Here is an 18431-nt window from a genome sequence, read left to right on the forward strand (position 1 = left end):
TGGGTATTGAAGAAAGATCGTGAGGAAGGTTGTGAAAGACATGGAAGCAGAAGGTAGATCTGAGAACTCAGTATTACTAATCTACAGTTCTGAATAATACTTAATAATACTTTTAATTAGTAATAATATTTGAAGATTTATTTAAGCCAGAGTACTCTGTAATAAAGCAAACTTTACAGTGGAGGCAATGAATCTGGTGAATTTTAGCAGAATTTCTTTAGATGAGGTTCTAGTATTTTACAGTACTTCAAAAAAAATTTGAAAGTTTTCAGAACAGAAGCATTTCCTTTGCAGTCTCTTAGAGGACAGAAGTGGGATCTAGGAAAAGAAACGTGATTATCAAAATTATTCACTTTTTTAGCCTGAACTCTAATGGTCAAATATTCTATGTAAATCATAGAATCATAGAATGGATTAGGTTGAAAGGCACCTTAAAGATCATTAAGTTCCAACCCCCAGATCATCTAGCTACAATCCCCCAACAATCACAATAAATGGAAAACAGGAAAAGAGAATTGCTTGCAGTTCTCCAACTAACACTCCAAAGGCATTTTAACTAGGCTGTTAACTATGCACTAAGAAACTTTACACCTTAAGCTGTATTGTTTTATTGTCCTATACTTGAGACTGAAGCAGTCTTTAATGGTGAAAGTCTTTGTGTCTTCTTGCTGTGATACTATAGCAAAATGTATTTAAACAAAGATAAATTTAATGCTTAGACAAATTTAATTTATTTTATATTTACTGTCAGGCCACATTCTTCTACAAGTTTCAAATATGGTTACAAGTTTGAGAAGAAAACAGCCATGATCAGTATTTTCAGCTGTGCAAATCTATGAAGCCTAGTTGGCATGATGAACATAGCATTGGCCAGCTGTGCTCAGGTACTCAGCAGAACTACCAGCTCTTAGACTCCAATAGCACACCACGAAGCATTCTGACCACCATCTTAACCTCTCCAAGACAGTAGAAATTATCAGTTAAAAGAAAATAAAAACACATGACCAAGAACAAAAGATCGTAAGTAAAATTCAGAATCTGTATCCCAAACAGTGAGCAAGGAGTGACATTATGCTTTAAGTACTTCTTAAGGTATCCACCAGCAGTCAGCTTGGAATCACACCATGCAGTGAATTTTACCAGGTTTCTCCAATGTCATCAGAAAATAATTCCTCTAATAATAAATAAATAAATAAATAGACAATCTTGGTTATTACTAGTTTTATCCTCAAAATACCAAAAACCTCCTGAAACTTCAGTTGGATGGGGAGTTAAAGAGATTTTAGAAAGATATGAAGACTTAGTGGCTTAAATAATTTTATTGATAGTTTTTTTAGCTGAACCGGTTGAAATTGTGATAGGATGAAATATAGGTAATTGCCAGCTATCTCTTATTTACCACATCTGTTCCTATCGGGACATGTTATCACAGATAAAAATACCAAATACAGAAGAAACTGAAGGACATGGTTAGTAGATGTGTTAGGGATGGGTTGGGGTTGGACTAGATAAACTTAGAGGTCTTTTCCAACCTTGAAAATTCTATGATTCTATGATATCCAACATTTCTATTGTCTGCTGTCCCTTACCACAGGTTTAATTAATGAAGATTTCAAAAAATAAAAATAAAAAATACAAACTATTTAGAATTAATGACAATAGTAAGGACAGATACAGGCTGAGAATTAATGAGAACAAGAAGTTCAAGATGTCTCTTCATGCATAATGAGACAAATTGCAGCAGGACAGAGAAGAGCACTGAAGTTCTATAAACATTTTAAAAAAGCATCGTTTCTAAAAGAGGGGATGGAGGGATGGGGGAAAAAACTGCTTCTCCCTTTGCTAATTATTCTTAATCCTCAGCTGTCCAATTTTTTTTATGTCAGCACAAATGTTCATAATGTCCTATAATAAATTGGATCAAAACTCACATTAAAATTAAATCAGATAAGCAAAATTCAATTTAATTTTAACCTACATAAATCCCTTTCCAATACACTATACAATGGCATAGGTTTTCTCTGTGGATAGGGACAAGTGATTGGTGTCATGGAAGTCACTAAGTGCCTTTTTCGAACACATTTGTCCATTTATGCTGCCTTACCAGGTCTATGGAACTACACTGTAGGTAGCAACTCTTCTGTGATTTGACACTGGCATTATTATCTGACATTTAAACTGGGAGCACAGGAACATCTCAGCAAGGTGCAGCCTCTTGCTGGGAGCTTTAAGCACAGAATAATTAATACCTTCTATTCCTAGGATCCCACTGTCTCAAAGGTTTGTGAATAATTCTTAGCAGTTAATTCTGTACCAACCTGAAAACTTATGATGTACACAAACATTCTGAATATTGGGTGAGGACTGAAAAGTAGCAGCAGAAAGAGTGTTAATTCGAATAAGATCTGTTTTTTCACGGTTTCTTGGCTTCACAAGAGAAGTGTCACATATGAATGGAGACAGACCAACAGTTATTTGAAACTGTGCTCTAATTTTTTTCAAAAGTGAAGAGCAGATTTCTGCATAGAGGATCACAGGAAGTGGTAGCTTTTTTTTTTTTTTTTTTTTTTCAGCTTTGTGGTTTGCACTGATATGTTGGGTAAAAGAAAGCTGAGACACTGGAAGTGATGGAGCTGTTGGAGCAGGTCCAGAGGAGGGGCACAAAGATGATCAGAAGGCTGGAGCACCTCTCCTCTGAAGACAGGCTGAGAGAGCTGGGGCTCTTCAGCCTAGAGAAAAGAAGGCTTATAGTGGCCTTCCAATACCTGAAGGGGGCCCACAGGAAAGCTGGGGAGGGACATTTTATAAGGGCATGTAGTGACAGGATGAAGGAAAATGGTTGTAAACTGGAAGAGGGTAGATTTAGACTAGATGTTAGAAAGAAATACGTCGTCGTGAGTGTGGTAAGACATGGGAATATGCTGCCCAGCAAGACTGTTGTCACCTAAGAAAAGTGACCAACACCCTCCTTAGCACAACCTCCTTTCAGGTAATTGTAGAGAGTGATGAGGTCTATCCTCAGCCTACTTTTTCTCCAAACTAAATAACTCCAGTGCTCTCAGTCACTCCTCACATATTCTGTTTTCTAGTCCCTTCACCAGTTTTGTCGCTTTTCTCCAAACACATTCCAGCAACTCAGACGTAGTGAGGGGCTTAAAACAGAGCACAATACACAAGGTACAGTCTCCCCAGTGCTGAATACAGAGAGACAATCACTTCCCTAGTCCAGCTGGCCACACTATTTTTGTTTCAGGCCTGATGCCACTGGCCTTGACCACCTGGGCACACTGCTGGCTCATGTTCAGCTGGCTGCTGACCAGCATTCCCAGGTGCTTTTCTGCTGAGCAGCTTTCCAGCCATTCTCCCCTGAGCCTATACCACTACTGGGGCTGTTGTGATTCCAGTGTAGCACTCAGCACTTAGCTTTGTTCAACGTCATATCCTTGTTGATATGGCCCATTGATCTTGCCTATCCAGATTTCTCTGCAAAAAAACTTCCTACTTTAAAGCAGATTAACACTTCTGCCCAACATGGTGTAATCTCCAAATATTTGCAAGCAAAAAGTCATTGAAGCCATTAAGGGAATTCTCTGCAAAGGCGTGGATTACAGATAATGCTAGTAACACATGCATCCAACTACATATTTAGTGGTAGCTAAATACTTTTCCTCTAAGGGAATGCAAATGATTGCTCACTAAGAATTGCTTGTCAGTGATGCTATTTTTTCAGCTACGGTAGTGTGATATTTTTAAATGCTGCTTCCCACACATGTAGAGGATAGAGAAACATAAGGGAAAAGATCAGACTGATAATACTGTCCTAGCACAACAATTTTGTTTGTTAACATTTTGAGTAGAAGGAATTACACTGCATTTCAAACAATGTTGACAACATGTTGTCACGTTAAAGGGCAACATGATTTTGCAGAAAAAAATAAGCCCCTTTGCATTCTGTCTTGTTCTCAGATATCAGAGAGACTGGCAGCTGAATTTCAATTCTGAGTGATGCCCAATTTGATGCTGTATGTCTGGTTGCATTCAATATATGAACCACCATGATTATAGATTCACAAATAGCACACTGACTAATTATTCTAGCAGCATTCAAATCAGTTCCCACTCTAAATGAGTTTGAGCATGCCCAAACTGAGAACTCTCATGGCCAGATTAGTGAAGAGTGCAGTTTATTAAGGCAACAGATTTCAGGTTCTTTTGGATTGATGGTGATAAATACACTGTCTGACTACAAATGTGCTAAATTATGGAATATCTCTATAGAGATTTCTAAGTTTCCTGGGGAATCAGTATAACCAAGCGTGCAAATACTACCCAATATGTGTCCCTATAAGTGGGAAGAGGGGCTCAGCACTCTGATTGCAGAAGTCAGAGGTGGTTCATGTCAGACATCTGATTGAATCTTCCCTGACTTTCTTGCTCTCTTAAGCCTTTTTTATAATATTTTCTTTATTTTTCAGGTATGACTGTAGTCATATGTGCCTTTGTTTTTATTGATGTAAAATTCTCTCATCTTGTTTTTAAAGGTATAGACAAAATAATTGCGTAGGCTCGGTGAGGAGAGGTCACACCTTGGAGGTGCATAGTTTTTGCAATGGAGGTGTGGTTTCATATTATACTGAGATTACAATTAGCAAAGTTCACCCAAAGGATGGTATTTTGTCAAAAAATGACAGACTATTGGCTCAGGAGAGCAAATATGCAGCTTATCAGTTACGTAGTACCATCAAGTTTCCATCTCAGTGCTGTTGTCACAAAGCCTGGCTGTAGTGTCTTCACTCTGTTCCAGCCCCCATGCCATTTCTCTTAGAATCATCATGTCAAGATCCCTTGATGCTGCCAACACCTCACGTTGCCTAGGGAAGCTCTGTGGAATGGATGCCTTGCATATCATGTACACTCTGCTTTTGTACCTTTTTTTTCACGTGTGAAAAATGCTGTACCTTTAATATAAGTTTAAAGTCCAAGTCATCTCTAGCAATTACCCCAGACATCAACAGAAGGCTTTGATTCCAACTCTACTATGTCTGAATAGATCAGCTTACAGCTTACAGTAGAGTTATAGAAAACTATAACAAGACTACAAGATAAATTAATCGCTCAAATTTCTCATCACATTACCTCTATTAGAAAGCTGTATAATAATGTGCTATGCTAGATTCAAGTTCTGGAACAGATCACTCCAGGAAGTTAGGAAATCACCACCACTCCAGAAGATTCAGACAAGCCTCTGTCAGGACAGGAGTAATTGAATCTAGCTCCTTGTCCTCAGCATAGTATTTCAACACCAAAGAAATAATTACATTATCTTAGCTGTTCTCTGTACAACACAAAGAAATTCAAATTCAGTGCAACATGCAGGCCTCATAAATACAATGACAAAGTACTTAGCACTCTTTTAAACTCATTAGTGAGCAAAACTGCTACAGAAAACAAATGCTAGTTCTCTACAGATAATGAGAGTAGAATAAGCAGTAGAATACTTAAGCAAGGATAAATCAATGAACTTAAATGAGAAAGCCAGATCTAAAAGCTTAGATTTCATTCTGGTGCTAGAATAGCCCAATACCCGTGTTTGCTGCAAGCCTGTTCAGCATCGTTTGATGTTCTTCCAAATCAGGAAGACCAAGCGCTGCTCTTGCTTTCTATTCTGTTTAAGTATGTTCCTTTAAATACTCTATTTTATTAAGAACATCAACTCTAAATTCTAAACCTTAATGCATGAGAGCTACTCCAAAAGTAATATCTTCTGTTTTATTATGTTGGACCACGACATCAGAGTCAGATGGTGATATGACAGTAGAGGTTGAAGCTTTCCGGCAATATTCTGTCAAACTCTGTTGCCATGTCACAGATGGCAGCAGTGGGGGAAGTCTGACATACAAGTGTGTATGAATCATAGAATGGCTTGAGTCAGAAGGGATCTCAAATATAATCTAGTTCCAACCACTCTGCCATGGGCAAGGTTGCCAACTAGATCAAGGTCTCTAGATCAAGTACTAGATCAAGGTTTCTTGGGGCCCCATCCAGCCTAGCCATGGGCACCTCAAGGAACAGGGCATCCACAGCCTTTGTGGGCAGCCTGTTCCAGCACCTCACCATGCTCTGAGTGAAAAAACTTCCGGGTATCTAATCTAAATCTCCCCTCCTTTAGTTTAAACCCATTGTTCCTTGTCCTATCACTACCTACCCTTGTAAAAAGTTGATTTCCTTCATGTTTATAACATCCCTTTAAATACTGGAAGGGTGCAATGAAGTCTCCCTAGAACTTTCTCCAGACTGATCTAGCCAAGCTCCCTCAGCCTGTTTTCATAGGAGAGGTGCTCCAGCGCTTTGACCATCTTTGTGGCCCTCCTCTGGGCCCACTCTTAACAGCTCCACATCTTTCTTAAGCTGGGGGCCCCAGAACTAGATGCATGACTGCAGGTGGGGCCTACAAGGGCAGAGTAGAGAGGGACAATCAATTTCTTCACTCTGTTGGTCACCACTCTTTTGATACAATCCAGGATACAGTTGGCCTTCTGGACTGCAAGTGCACACTGATGACTTGTGTTAAGTTCTTCATCCACTAGGACCCCCGAGCCCTTCTCAGCAGGGCTACTCTCAAACAGCTCTGCTCCCAGTTTGTATACATCTTTTGAGTTTGTCAAGGTCCCTTTGGATGTCATCCTTTCCTTCTGTTACAGCAACTGCACCACTCTGCTTGGTGTTGTCTGCAAACCTGCTGAGAGTGCACTTGATCCCATCACATATGCGATTGATAAAGATGTTAAAGAGTATCAGTCCCAAGATGGACCCCTGTGGGACACCACTCGTCATTGGACTCAACCTGAAAATAGAGCCATTTACTACAACCCTCTGGTTGCAACCATCCAACCAAACAGTCCACCCTTCAAACCCATATTTCTCCAATTTAGAGTTAAGGATGTGGTGTGGGACCACGTCAAAGGACTTGCAGACACCTGGGGAGATGACATCTGCTGCCCTCCCTTTGTCCATCGATTCTGTCACTCCATCATAGAATGCCACCAGATTGGTAAAAGTGTGTCACTGAATTCCTCCATGCAAAAAGAATTGTATCCATTGACATTCATTGATGCTTGCTGAATGTTTTTTGGAGACCAAGCAGTGGATGTTAGTACAGTAAGGTGGTGGGTGATGTGTTTCAGCAATGGTGACAGCAGTTCACCTTCACTGGTGCAATTTTCAGGAGTCTCGCATGCAGGCTGTTGTTTATCACCAGCAAAAACACATAACCAATGGTGATGGCTATGCTGGAAAGTAGTGTTTTGTAGCTAAGAATTGGCTCTAGCAAATAGTATCATTTTGCTCTTTGTATCTGTTGCAGCTTTCATGGAAATAAATACAAGTCCTTTCAGAATGACTGAAGTACTAAAAGGTACTGCTAAACCAGTACTTAAGAACTGCTCTGCTGAAGCATCAATATTAATTGCCATGTTGTTGCTCACAGATCTTAATGCAGAAATACCAATCTTTTTAATATTCTTTACAAATACTCAAGGCAATTTCACACATTTATTCTTGAATTGTAGGCATTCTCAATTTTTTTTTTTCTGCTCTTGTTCTGGACCAAGACTTAGAGTATCAGATGTGGAGCATGGTGTTTCCAGACTGGTGGAATTCTGCAGTTTTTCTGTGACACAACCTTGTTCTGTATGACCAACATGCATTCCCATGATTCATAACCACAAGAATTGCAGACAGTAATGCAAAGACAGTTCACTTATGTTGATTCCATTTCACAGATTGTACTGCTGAATCCATCTTTAGGAATACGGTATATCCAGAGTAACAAACAACACCTAAAAAAGACTGTTGTTCTGAAGCAAGAGGCGATCTCTAGATCAGACAGACTATCTACTCAAGACAGCTTTGACTTTGAAGGAGTTGGCAGCAAAGTTTACATGTAATAATATTTCTTCTTTAACAATTTTGTTATTACTTTTTTAATAACACGATGCAGTTCTAAAAGAACAAGTATTTGCAGACTGTGAACTCTGACTTGCTAAGAGACACATTATCTTTTTGACAGTTTCAGAGATTCAAATCAAGTGCATTCCACAACTCACCACTGTGCAACAACTGGAGAAATGATGCACGGACATACCTATGTAGCATGGTTTACAAATATCATTGTAACAATTGCAATTAATATGGTCACTTCCAAGCATTCCCTTTAATAACCTTTTATGTAAATAACCCCATCTACTGGCAGGACCTGGTTTCTTCAGGTTGGATAGAGTGGCACTGAAAGATACAATCAAGAGCCTTTCAAAGGATTTTTTTTTTTCTAATTGCCTATGTGGAATTTTGATTTAGCGATTTTGACAGTAATGTAATTTTTGAAAATAAGATGATGCCAAGACTGAGACCAGAGTGTGACAAATTTCAAATGTATGTTTTGTGAAAAAAAAAGGGATGAATGGAAAGTCAGAGAAAATAGGGCTTACTAAGTCTACCAATTGCAGGAATTTTCCAAAAGCTTCACATTGAGAAAACACTTATCATCATTATGTAAATTTCCCTATAGCAAGAAAAGGTCTAACCTCATGAAATGTGTACTTATTCTGAAAAATAAATAGAAAAGCAAAATAATTCTTGACAGACTTATTTCAGTAGAAAGAGACCAGGTGACTGTGACGCTGTACGGGACTGTAGAGCATGAGCACCCAAAGTAGAAAGAAAATGACTGATGCATAAATGGTAGGTAGTGGATTGGAATGACGCATTGAGTCACCCTAAGGCCCAAGGGTCTCTGTGCTTCCTTCCTGTTCTGCTACAGCTGCTTAACCAGCATACATCTCAGAAGAGATCTAGTTAAGTAAGCACAAAAAATGGGAATCAAGGAGAGGAATAACACAACATCGACCTAGTTATCACAAGTGTTATTCTTAGACACTTATCTTTTCCTTTGGGTACTTCTGTTTCACCTTTGTTTGGAAGCAGTTTCAAGTACATCAGCTGGCAATTTGCTGTAAAGGTGTTTTTTCATGTGTCATTTTAGCAAGCTAAGATAATACATAAATGAGGCGGACAGGTACTAGAGACAGAAGGCATGTGCCTTCCCTAAACTTACTTAGCCCAGTTCACTAGGCCCCACTTTACTCAGGGCTTTGTGATTCCATCTGAATAAAATGAGTTTAATATGCATGTATTTATTAGTATGTTGTCTTATCATGTATATACTATGCAGTTAAAAATTAGTCATACCATATATATATATATATTTACCTTAGGTAATACCATGCTTTTGCCTGCATAACTACTTTAAGCAATAGGATCATGCATTCGTTTAACACTATTGTGTATGTTAAGCAATCAGATACCATGAGCTATGTGAATGCAAATCACTTGTTCACGACAAAATCCTTCAATTAATACAGAGCCAATTGTAGCATCTGGCATAATATGCTTACATGGAAAACTGTCTAAAAACTCAGTCTCATGACTCAGTACCAATCACTTCAAGTTTTATAAATCCCACATGCACAGAGGACATCATGGTTTTCAACAAAGACTAAGGAGTCCAAGCCAAAATCTTCATTGTCTGAGCCTAACTAATGTTATTGACTTCCAATCAGTTATCCCCATATTTGCAGGGCTGTAGACAAAATTTGGAAGTTAACTTCAAAATTAATAAAATCAATTACTAAGATTCATTAGACTATATATTTTATTTTACTTTTTTCAAAATACATTTTAAATACAATTTCTACCTAAAATACGTTTAAAAAGCAATTAAAAACACATTTAAGATATGCAAACAGTAACAAATTCTGAAAGTGAAGAGGAAATAAAAGTGATGACTTAAGTCTTCCAAGAAATATTTTTTAAACATCACTTTCACTTGTATTAAAAAATCTATTTGAGATAGTGAATTCCATAATTGACATAGTGCTGGTTAGACTATTTTAATGTTGAGTTCACATAGCAGAGAATTAGATTATAAACCTGTATCTTCGAGTATAACTCATAATGAGCTGGTGACCCAGATGTCAACTTGATTAAATAATATAGTAGTAGTAATAAAGTAGCACTTAAGGATGCCTAGCATTTTACAGAATAAAACTCTGTAATATTAGAAATGTACCTAAACAACTATCCTAGAAAACCAACGATGTCGTGAAGCTTTTGTTGCCCAGTGGTTTTCTACCCTCTATTTATACACAAAATGTATTCCCAAGTCTTTTCTGAATACAGTCCTTCACATGGCACCTTGTCACTGACCACCTATCCGCTGGTGGCATTGGGATGCAGTGGTTTGACTCTTGCTAGTCTGGAAAGGCCAAGCCTAAGACACTGAGTAGGTGATTTAACTGAAGCACATTTCATAAAGTTGTTACTTGCTCCTGTTGCAGCTGAAATTAATTTTAAAACAAAAAGTTTTATGAACATGGAGAAAAAAAATCATATAAATCTAATCACTTCATAGCTTTCAAAGCAGAGCAAAAAAAGGTATTCTAAACACACTGCAAAGAGAACTGAACAACATACCATAAAAGTACAAGAAAATTAGCATGTTCACGAGGAATCAATCCATTTGGGAGCCAAAGTAGCAGGCATAGCACACAAATAACCAGCAACTCATCAGAGCAATAACACCACATAGCATTGGACAGGCACAGAAAAGTTGTGCCTAGTCTACCGTGCATTTTCAGGTGCTTCGCAGGCAATCATACAATGGAACATAATGTCAAGTGAGAAAAGAATGTCTTAGAGAAAGGAGTGAGAGGAAATAAGTGCATGCAGAAAAGGAATATGAACGAAAACCAAAGTAAGAATAAGAAGTCAGCAGCAGTATGCTTAAACATCCTAAAACGTTAGAACTTCTAACTATTAATTTTACTAAAGCAGTTAAAACACTCCAACACATTTCTAATATTAAACAAAACAACACAGCACAAGCCAGAGCTAAAGAAAACTCTTCGTAAGAGAGGAGGGGACACAATACAATCTCTTGCTTACGATTTGATCTATGCTCTGGAGGGCAGTAGTTGTTCTGAAATACAGTTTATTTGTCTGCATGCTTTTAGGAGGCATTTCTAAAAACTTAAGCCAACAAATCTGTATGTTACAAACTCTAATGTACCTGGTGGTACCCATTTGGGCTTCTTGTTTGTTACGGGACTTGATGTATATAAAGGCCTTCCAACTGGTTCTGAAGATGTGGACATCATCTTTTGTGTCTGCTCAGATTTTAGTTCCATTACTTCTGGAGGAGAAAATACAGATAAAAATAAAAGCTTGGAAAGACGCTTTTACTGAGAAATCATTACACTACACAAGATGATAGATCCCATTATTGCAAGACCTCTCTGAATTGAGTGAAATGAACATGTATTTTAATAGACAATCGTGTCTTCCAATCTTTAGGAAGATTCTAAACAATATATATTTTAAAAGTTATATTTAAACAGTTACACTTATTATACTCTGGAATTTCAATCCTGGTTTGTTAATAAGCACTGCAGCTATTTCTTGTTAAAGGTATTCCAGATACTGAATTGCTAAGAGGGAAGGTTCTTCTGTCAGCTATATAGAACATACCATTCCTTGTCACAATTAAAACTAAATGTAAACTAAATTATGTAAATTCATGCCTGAAATTGAAACACATTATCAAGTCAGATAATGACAGTAATAATTTTCTTATGCTATTTAGGTAGAACTAAATTGTGTTAGCAATACAGAGAAAAGTTTAAGTTTGAAGGACATGAATATTTAACATTTTCTCCTAACAGTTTTTAGCATTAGCATTGTTTGGCTGTCCTTGGATTAAAGACTTACATGTGCAATTACATACATCTGCAATAGGCTCTGAAATTGTATATATGTATTTAAGTCCTCGTATCACTAAATACTATTTATCCTTTTCTTAAATGTTTTTTTTTTTAAAAGAAATGAACTCCATCTATTCAGTTTTGTGTGTTTTTATTGTAAGCAGTGTTTATTTATTTTAAACCTTTTATTCTTTCAGATTTTTAGTCATCTCCATTTCCCTTAGCTCTGTAGAGTCAGTTTGTCAGCCTAATTTATCTGCCACTGCAGGTCTCTTTTAAGATACTTTGTTTTTAAATAAGAAAAATGATTATAAATATAAAAACAAAAAATCATTAAATACTTATTGTGAAGGATACATATTAAAACAAAAGGAACCTTTATACTAAAAGAAGTGTATTTCAAATTCATAGTAGAAACTTACCAGTAGTATTATTCTCAGATTTAGGAGTCTTCTTTTCTTTTCTAGTCTGCCTCTTTATTTTCTTTTTCATTCCATTGATTTTCATCTTTTCCATAGCACAGTCTTCATCATTACCTTCTCTATAATCTGAATCTTCTTCTGATTCCTCATCTATGGCAAGGAAAAAGGATCTCAACCTCTTTAGAGGAAATAGAATTTACTATTATTATAGCTAGAGTCTTCTAATCTCATGCTGAATGTAAAGAATCAGGGTATATTAAAAATACAGTAAAATATATTTACATGATGAAATGTGAAGGAAATAGCTATCATAAAACATTCTGCATTTACAGATTTCTCTCCCTGTATTTCACTATTTCAACATTGGTATAAAATGCATTTAATAGTTTTTTAATTATCATTTTAAAAAAATCCCCATGTGCTAGATGAAAAAGGTAAAATCTATCAGAGCTTCTGATCTTCACATAATTTTGTTCACAAATATTTGAGGACGAAAAATATGTCAAATTTCAGCTGCAGGAAAGATTTTACACATTTATTACTTAAATAAACTTTTAAAAATACACTAGCAAATCTTAGGAATAACTTCCAAGCAGGAATATCTGGACTATTCTCCAAATATTTTATTTAACTGATAATTTTAGAAATATTTTCCAGTAAGCCTTCTGTAATGGATAAAGACTGGATAGAGACATGTCAACCACTGGGGAATAAGAGAGAGAGAGAACTACAGACATTCAATAATCAGATCCTACCAGAATCATACTGATCTACAACCAGATGCAGCAAGGTTTTCTGAGAGTTGATAATGGAAAGAAGGAAGCCTACTTTCTTCTTTAATAAGCTTAGTTAAAGTCAACACTGAAAAAACTAACGTGATATTTCTCTGGAATACAACTGCAAAATGATCAGAGGCTCTTTCAAGAGACCATTTTTCCCCAGAAAGTGTGGGTAGAAAAATGATTTTCTGACATACTGCAGCATATACAGAGAAGTAGGATGATTTTTTGCCAGTTTAAAGAATGTGTATAAATAAGGCCCAGTATATAGATTTAGTGTCAAAGTGCACTTCAGATATCACTAATATTAAAATGTTTTAGTAAAGAGGAAGGAAAGATGAACAAAGAGGAGTATGCGTTTCAGTGAACATACAACCTAAGTGTAAGTGATCACATTCAATACACATCTAAACAGAGGGTGTTTACTGGCAACTTACCTGGTATAGTCACTGGTTCAGAGTCAGTAACGTGCTCTCTGTCACAACTGTCAATGGTCAGTAACTTCTGATGCGAGAAAGCTTTACTCGCTGCTGTCCATTGCCTACAGCCATTCCTAGGTATGTCATCATCTAGAACCTGACCTAGAAAACGGAAAGTGGTCTAATTAATCCAAATTCATAGTAACTCTGCTCAAGGAGAAGCAGGTTTTTGAGTCTTGAGGCTCTGAATTCATTTTTGTTTTTCTGAAGTACACTATTAGAGAAGTATATTATCTGTACCTGTTTTTATGACATTTTCTCACTTTACTTTTTTAACTGATCAAACTGTACTTTCTGGTAGTAAATGTGATCAGTGTTTATCTGTAATCAAACTAACTAAAGGACAGAAAGCCAAAATAAAATCAGAAATATGAAAAAGTTTCCAGTGGCACAGCAAACGTTTTGGATACCTCTATTTGATGCTTAGATATTCCAGACAGATTAAGAAATTGAGGTTAACTGTTGCTTCTTGTAAAACTAAATAAACTCATCATCTAAAAACATTGTGTCTGTTGTTTCTTCCAGATAATGTTTAGCGATCTGTAACTATTTCATTCAGAGTAGCCTTTTTTTCAATGTTAGGACTTTTAAATTCCTCAACATGAAGCACATTTTAAAATATAGACACTTTCTTTTTCACCACATAATTGAAAAGCAGAAAATACAAGAAAGAAAAATGAGAAAAATGTATTTAAATGTGAATTTAAACGCTATTTCTGAAAGGACAGAGTATGAAAACAATCTACCTAAAAGTTCACTGTCTACAGTGCAGTTGGAAAAACAGGTAGGTATCCTATCTCCTGATTCAATATTCTTACTGTTTTGGGAATCCAGAAAATAAAATTTTAAAAATATAGAGAAGTAATATTTGAAAATGACAATATAAAAGGACAAGTTATTAAGAAATGAAAATAAAGTCTTTATCTCTCTCTAAACAACCTATTCAAAAGATCTTATAGATTTATTTTTCTCATACGAAAAAAATATTAACATAAGATGACAGGCACCACCTAGAAATTCACACTTCCTCATTATGACATCTTGAAACAAAACATGACTTTCAATCTGTTTTTTTTTTTTATAAAACAAGTTACATTGAGTTCACCACATATAAACAAAGTATTGCACCAAACTGTACAATAACCTTGTTCTTTTGAATTTTGCACTTCAAGGATATTTGCTGATTTTTCTTTGATGGACAAGGCCAAGGTAACGTTCAAATCCCTTTCACAGAAACTATCATCCAAGGATGTTCTGAAAAAACAAACATGCAAAATAACAGCATGAGACAAGACTTACTAAACTATTTCTGACTTGCTAAGATTTAAATATCAATATTTCTACAGAAATTAATATTTCAATATGTACTTTATCAAATATCATACCATGAATTAGTTCCTGAAAAGACTTAAAGAAAGTATCTACTGATATTAAAAGCATGCTATATATAAAACTATTATTACAAGAGAAAACAAGACAAACACCACCCATCTCTTGACTTCCACTTCTGGAAAATAAAAGGCATAAAAATCATATATCAGGTCCAAGATATGCACTAAAGATTGTCCTTGAAAATACAATGTGCAGTATTTTTAATGAAGATAAAGTGTAAAAAAAAAAAACCACACACTTTCTCATTTATAGCAGTACTTTCTTAACATTCGAATTCTTAACTTTTTGGGTCTTTATTCTCAACTGCATAAAACTATAGGAAAAAAAGAAAAAATACTGTTTTTTAAGTCCAGGTTTGTATTGCAAACATAGTTAACCACATTTCAGTATTTCTTACCTTCCAATAGGTGACTGTTTTTGCGATGAAGTAAATTCTTTTTGTGTTTTTTGCTTCTTCTTATTCTCCTTTTTTGGTTCCTTAGGCTGTGTTCTGGATTTTTTTGTCAAAGGTGCAGCAATGCATGCAAAGTCTTCATCTATGCAGGAGACATTAACAAGCTTTAATTAATTTTCCTTCTGCGTACTCCTCTATGTGGTCAAAAAGAAGTCACTCAACTTAATTTCATCATATACTGAAAATACAAAATAAACAACCTTTCTGAAATTAATTCTGTTAAAAAAAGAGACAAGTGTATATCTACTGTTCTTCAATGCAATATAAATGAAAATTTAACAAGACCTCTTATGCATCTGTGTTAAAGGTGACTTTTATTAACGATATGTGACTAATGCTTCAGCACTGAGTTCCTCAATAGCTCCAAGTTTCACCTTTTGATATACTTACTAATAAACAATTGTAACAGCAATCACTGTCATTCAGTAGTTTTAGAGTCTTGGTGTTTTGGAAATTAATTACATTAATGCCTCCCATTCATAAGAAATGTAGACTGCTTCCTATTTTCTAGCCTTCTCATATTGCCTCTCACCAAATACAAAACACATTCTCCAGTTTTCTGAGAATATTAGAAGGTACGAAAACTTTCTTCTGACCAATTACAATGCAGTTCACAGTACAAAATAAGGAAAAATACAAAAATATGTTTTCTGAATGCCATAGAACAGATACATGGTCCCTTCTGAGAGAAAAAATCTAAGAGACAGAAGAAAATATATTTTTTTTAATATTACAAGTGGTCATTTAAAAAAAATAAGAAAAGTTATAAACCATATTTAAACTCATGAAACTAAGACTCTGCATTAACTCACATGACTTATAAGGGACTTTCAACATCATTTAATTTTTCCTTCCCCTTCCTATCACTTAAAACTGTTCAATGGATACCAAAAACTGACAAATAGCACAGGAAAAAGAAAAAAAAAAAAAGTTAAACCAAATTCATAAAGGAAAATGATGCAATACCCATTACGACTTAGAGGTAAAGGAGGACTGCCATGAAAACAAATAGCCTGCAATCTATTTTTCTTACTAATATATCTCAAAATTTGATTGCTAAATTCTTATCCAAAATCCTTTAAGACACAAAGCTGCATGATAAATGTTAGTTCTGTGCACAGCCAAATACATAACTCCCTTTATATTGTAATATGTAGCCTTGTGAAATGATCATCAGGAAGACATGGAAGAAGAAGATCTCTGAAAACTGAGGCAGGCAGAGAAACGCATTTTCCTGCAATCAAAAGACAGTGCATTCAACAGATCCCTGCCAAACTGTTGATATGCTCTGGCTTACAGAAATCATATTCTTGTTGAATCAGGATTTTTAACAAGGTGCACAGTTTACATCCACTGAAAACAGTAATAACCTTGTCACTTAACTAATTCACGAAAAAGAAGAACACTCTGCTGATGCTTTAGGTTGTGGCGTTAGTGCTTGGCATTTCAGTTATGTACAGAAATACATCACTTACCACCATCTTCAAAATCCCCAAATTCTGAATAATTAACAATTTTCCTGTTCCTGTGGTAAAAGAACACAGTATTAAGCCTTTCATACTGAGAATCCTTACTAGCTAATTCTTGATTTGGTTTAAATCACGTATTTAAGGAGAAAAGCAATGTACGTCCAAATACATGTGTAACTATTACTACTGCATTCAATATGGTTACTAAGAAGAATAGCTTGGTTGGGAGGGATAGTTCCAACCCCCCGCTTCTGCATGCAGGAAAACCTCCACTAGATCAGGCTGCCCATTTAGCCTACTTTGGCTTCTCTGGGCAACCTGTTTCAGTGCCTTCCTGCTCTTGTAGTGAAGAATTTATTCCTAATATTCAACTAAACCTACCCTCATTAAGTTTAAAACTGTTTCCTCTTGTCTTCCCGAGACCAGTTTGGTTGTAAGCTCCCTTTAGGTACTAGAAGGCTGCTATAGGGTCTTCCCAGAGTCTTGTTGTCCCCAGGCTGAATAAGCCAAACACCCTGAAACTGCCTTACGGAGAGGTGCTCCAGCCCTGATCATCTTAATGACCTTCATCTGGACCTGCTTCAACAGCTCTTCATCCTTCTCCTGTTGGGAGCCCCAAGCATCAACATGGTTTTCCAGATGGGACCTCATGAGTGCAGAGCACAGGGGAACAATCACTTTTCCTGCTCTACTGGTCACCCCCCTTTTGATGCAGCTCAGGGTACAGTTGGCCTTCTGAGCTGGAATTGCACACTGTTGACACATGTTGGGTTTTTCACCAACAAACACTCCCAATCCTCTGCAGCACTGCTCTCAATCCATTCATCTTCTTGCCTGAATAGTTCCTAAAGAAGTGTTTTTGTTGTTTTCCTTATGGAAGCATGGTATTCTCCTTACACACACACACCTACTCAGAGATTTATTCAATTCCTTGGTCACTTTCAGATGCTCAAGATGTGTTTTCCAAGCAGCTTTTATATGGTTTACTGTGACACACTGCTATCAGTACAGGTGTTTTGCTACCCTGAGGGCCCCTTTGTACGAGGCGTGCCTCTCAGAGCCCAACTGAGGGACACCACCTGTATGCACAAGCTCTTTGATGGACAGAAGCGACACTGCTGCCTACTTTTTGTGTTACAGTTTGGTTATTTGTTTTCCTACTGTAGGAAGAGCCCCGTGCTTTCAGCCAGCGAAGTAACGTTGCCAAGCCGCCCGCAGACCTCACTCTGCAGCAGCCCACAGAAAAGATCTCGTCTACAAGAACAGGTCCAGCAGAACAAACGAGGGCGAGAGCGGGGTGGACGTCACGCAAGCGACGGGCAGATACAGCGCGCGCGCCGGAGGCTTTCGAAGAAAAATCCCTCGGCGCCATTCAGCGCACACTCCCAACGCCTGCGCGCTCTGAGGAGCGGGAGGCATAGCGGCCACCGGCCCACGCAACACGCGCTCGCGTCCCTCGCCCCGTCCAGACCCGACCTGAGCTACGTCACGCACCTCCTCACCATCCGCGCCATCGCCGCGGCAAACGGCAACCACCGCGAGAGACGCGCGCCGTTGACGACACTGTTCCCCTCTGTTGACGGCAGCGGAATGGCACATTCGCCACAGAGAGGCGGAGAG

The 18431-nt window shown here is 37.1% G+C and overlaps 1 protein-coding gene across 7 annotated transcripts in view; it reads right to left on the bottom strand.

Annotated features, from left to right (window-relative positions):
• Positions 1-18386, bottom strand: part of RAD51AP1 (RAD51 associated protein 1) — a 37609-nt gene extending 19223 nt beyond the window's left edge. For 2 of the 7 annotated variants that reach the window (XR_006939395.1, XM_040660783.2), the window contains exons 1-7: positions 18306-18386; positions 16818-16867; positions 15286-15424; positions 14641-14750; positions 13455-13598; positions 12239-12388; positions 11126-11248 (exon numbers count right to left, since the gene is read on the bottom strand). Coding sequence is in view for 6 of the 7 variants with exons in the window: in XM_040660783.2 (XP_040516717.1) it covers positions 11126-11248; positions 12239-12388; positions 13455-13598; positions 14641-14750; positions 15286-15424; positions 16818-16867; positions 18306-18325 (736 nt within the window). In the remaining variant the exon portion in view is untranslated. Of the gene's footprint in view, positions 1-9691; positions 11036-11125; positions 11249-12238; positions 12389-13454; positions 13599-14640; positions 14751-15285; positions 15425-16817; positions 16868-18305 lie in introns of those variants that run through there. The other 5 variants (XM_025142489.3, XM_015292421.4, NM_001396432.1 and 2 more) reach the window with 5 other exon arrangements.
• Between the last annotated feature and the right edge of the window lie 45 nt (positions 18387-18431).

This window comes from Gallus gallus, chromosome 1 (assembly GCF_016699485.2).
Source record: "Gallus gallus isolate bGalGal1 chromosome 1, bGalGal1.mat.broiler.GRCg7b, whole genome shotgun sequence".
Taxonomy (NCBI): Eukaryota; Metazoa; Chordata; class Aves; order Galliformes; family Phasianidae; genus Gallus; species Gallus gallus.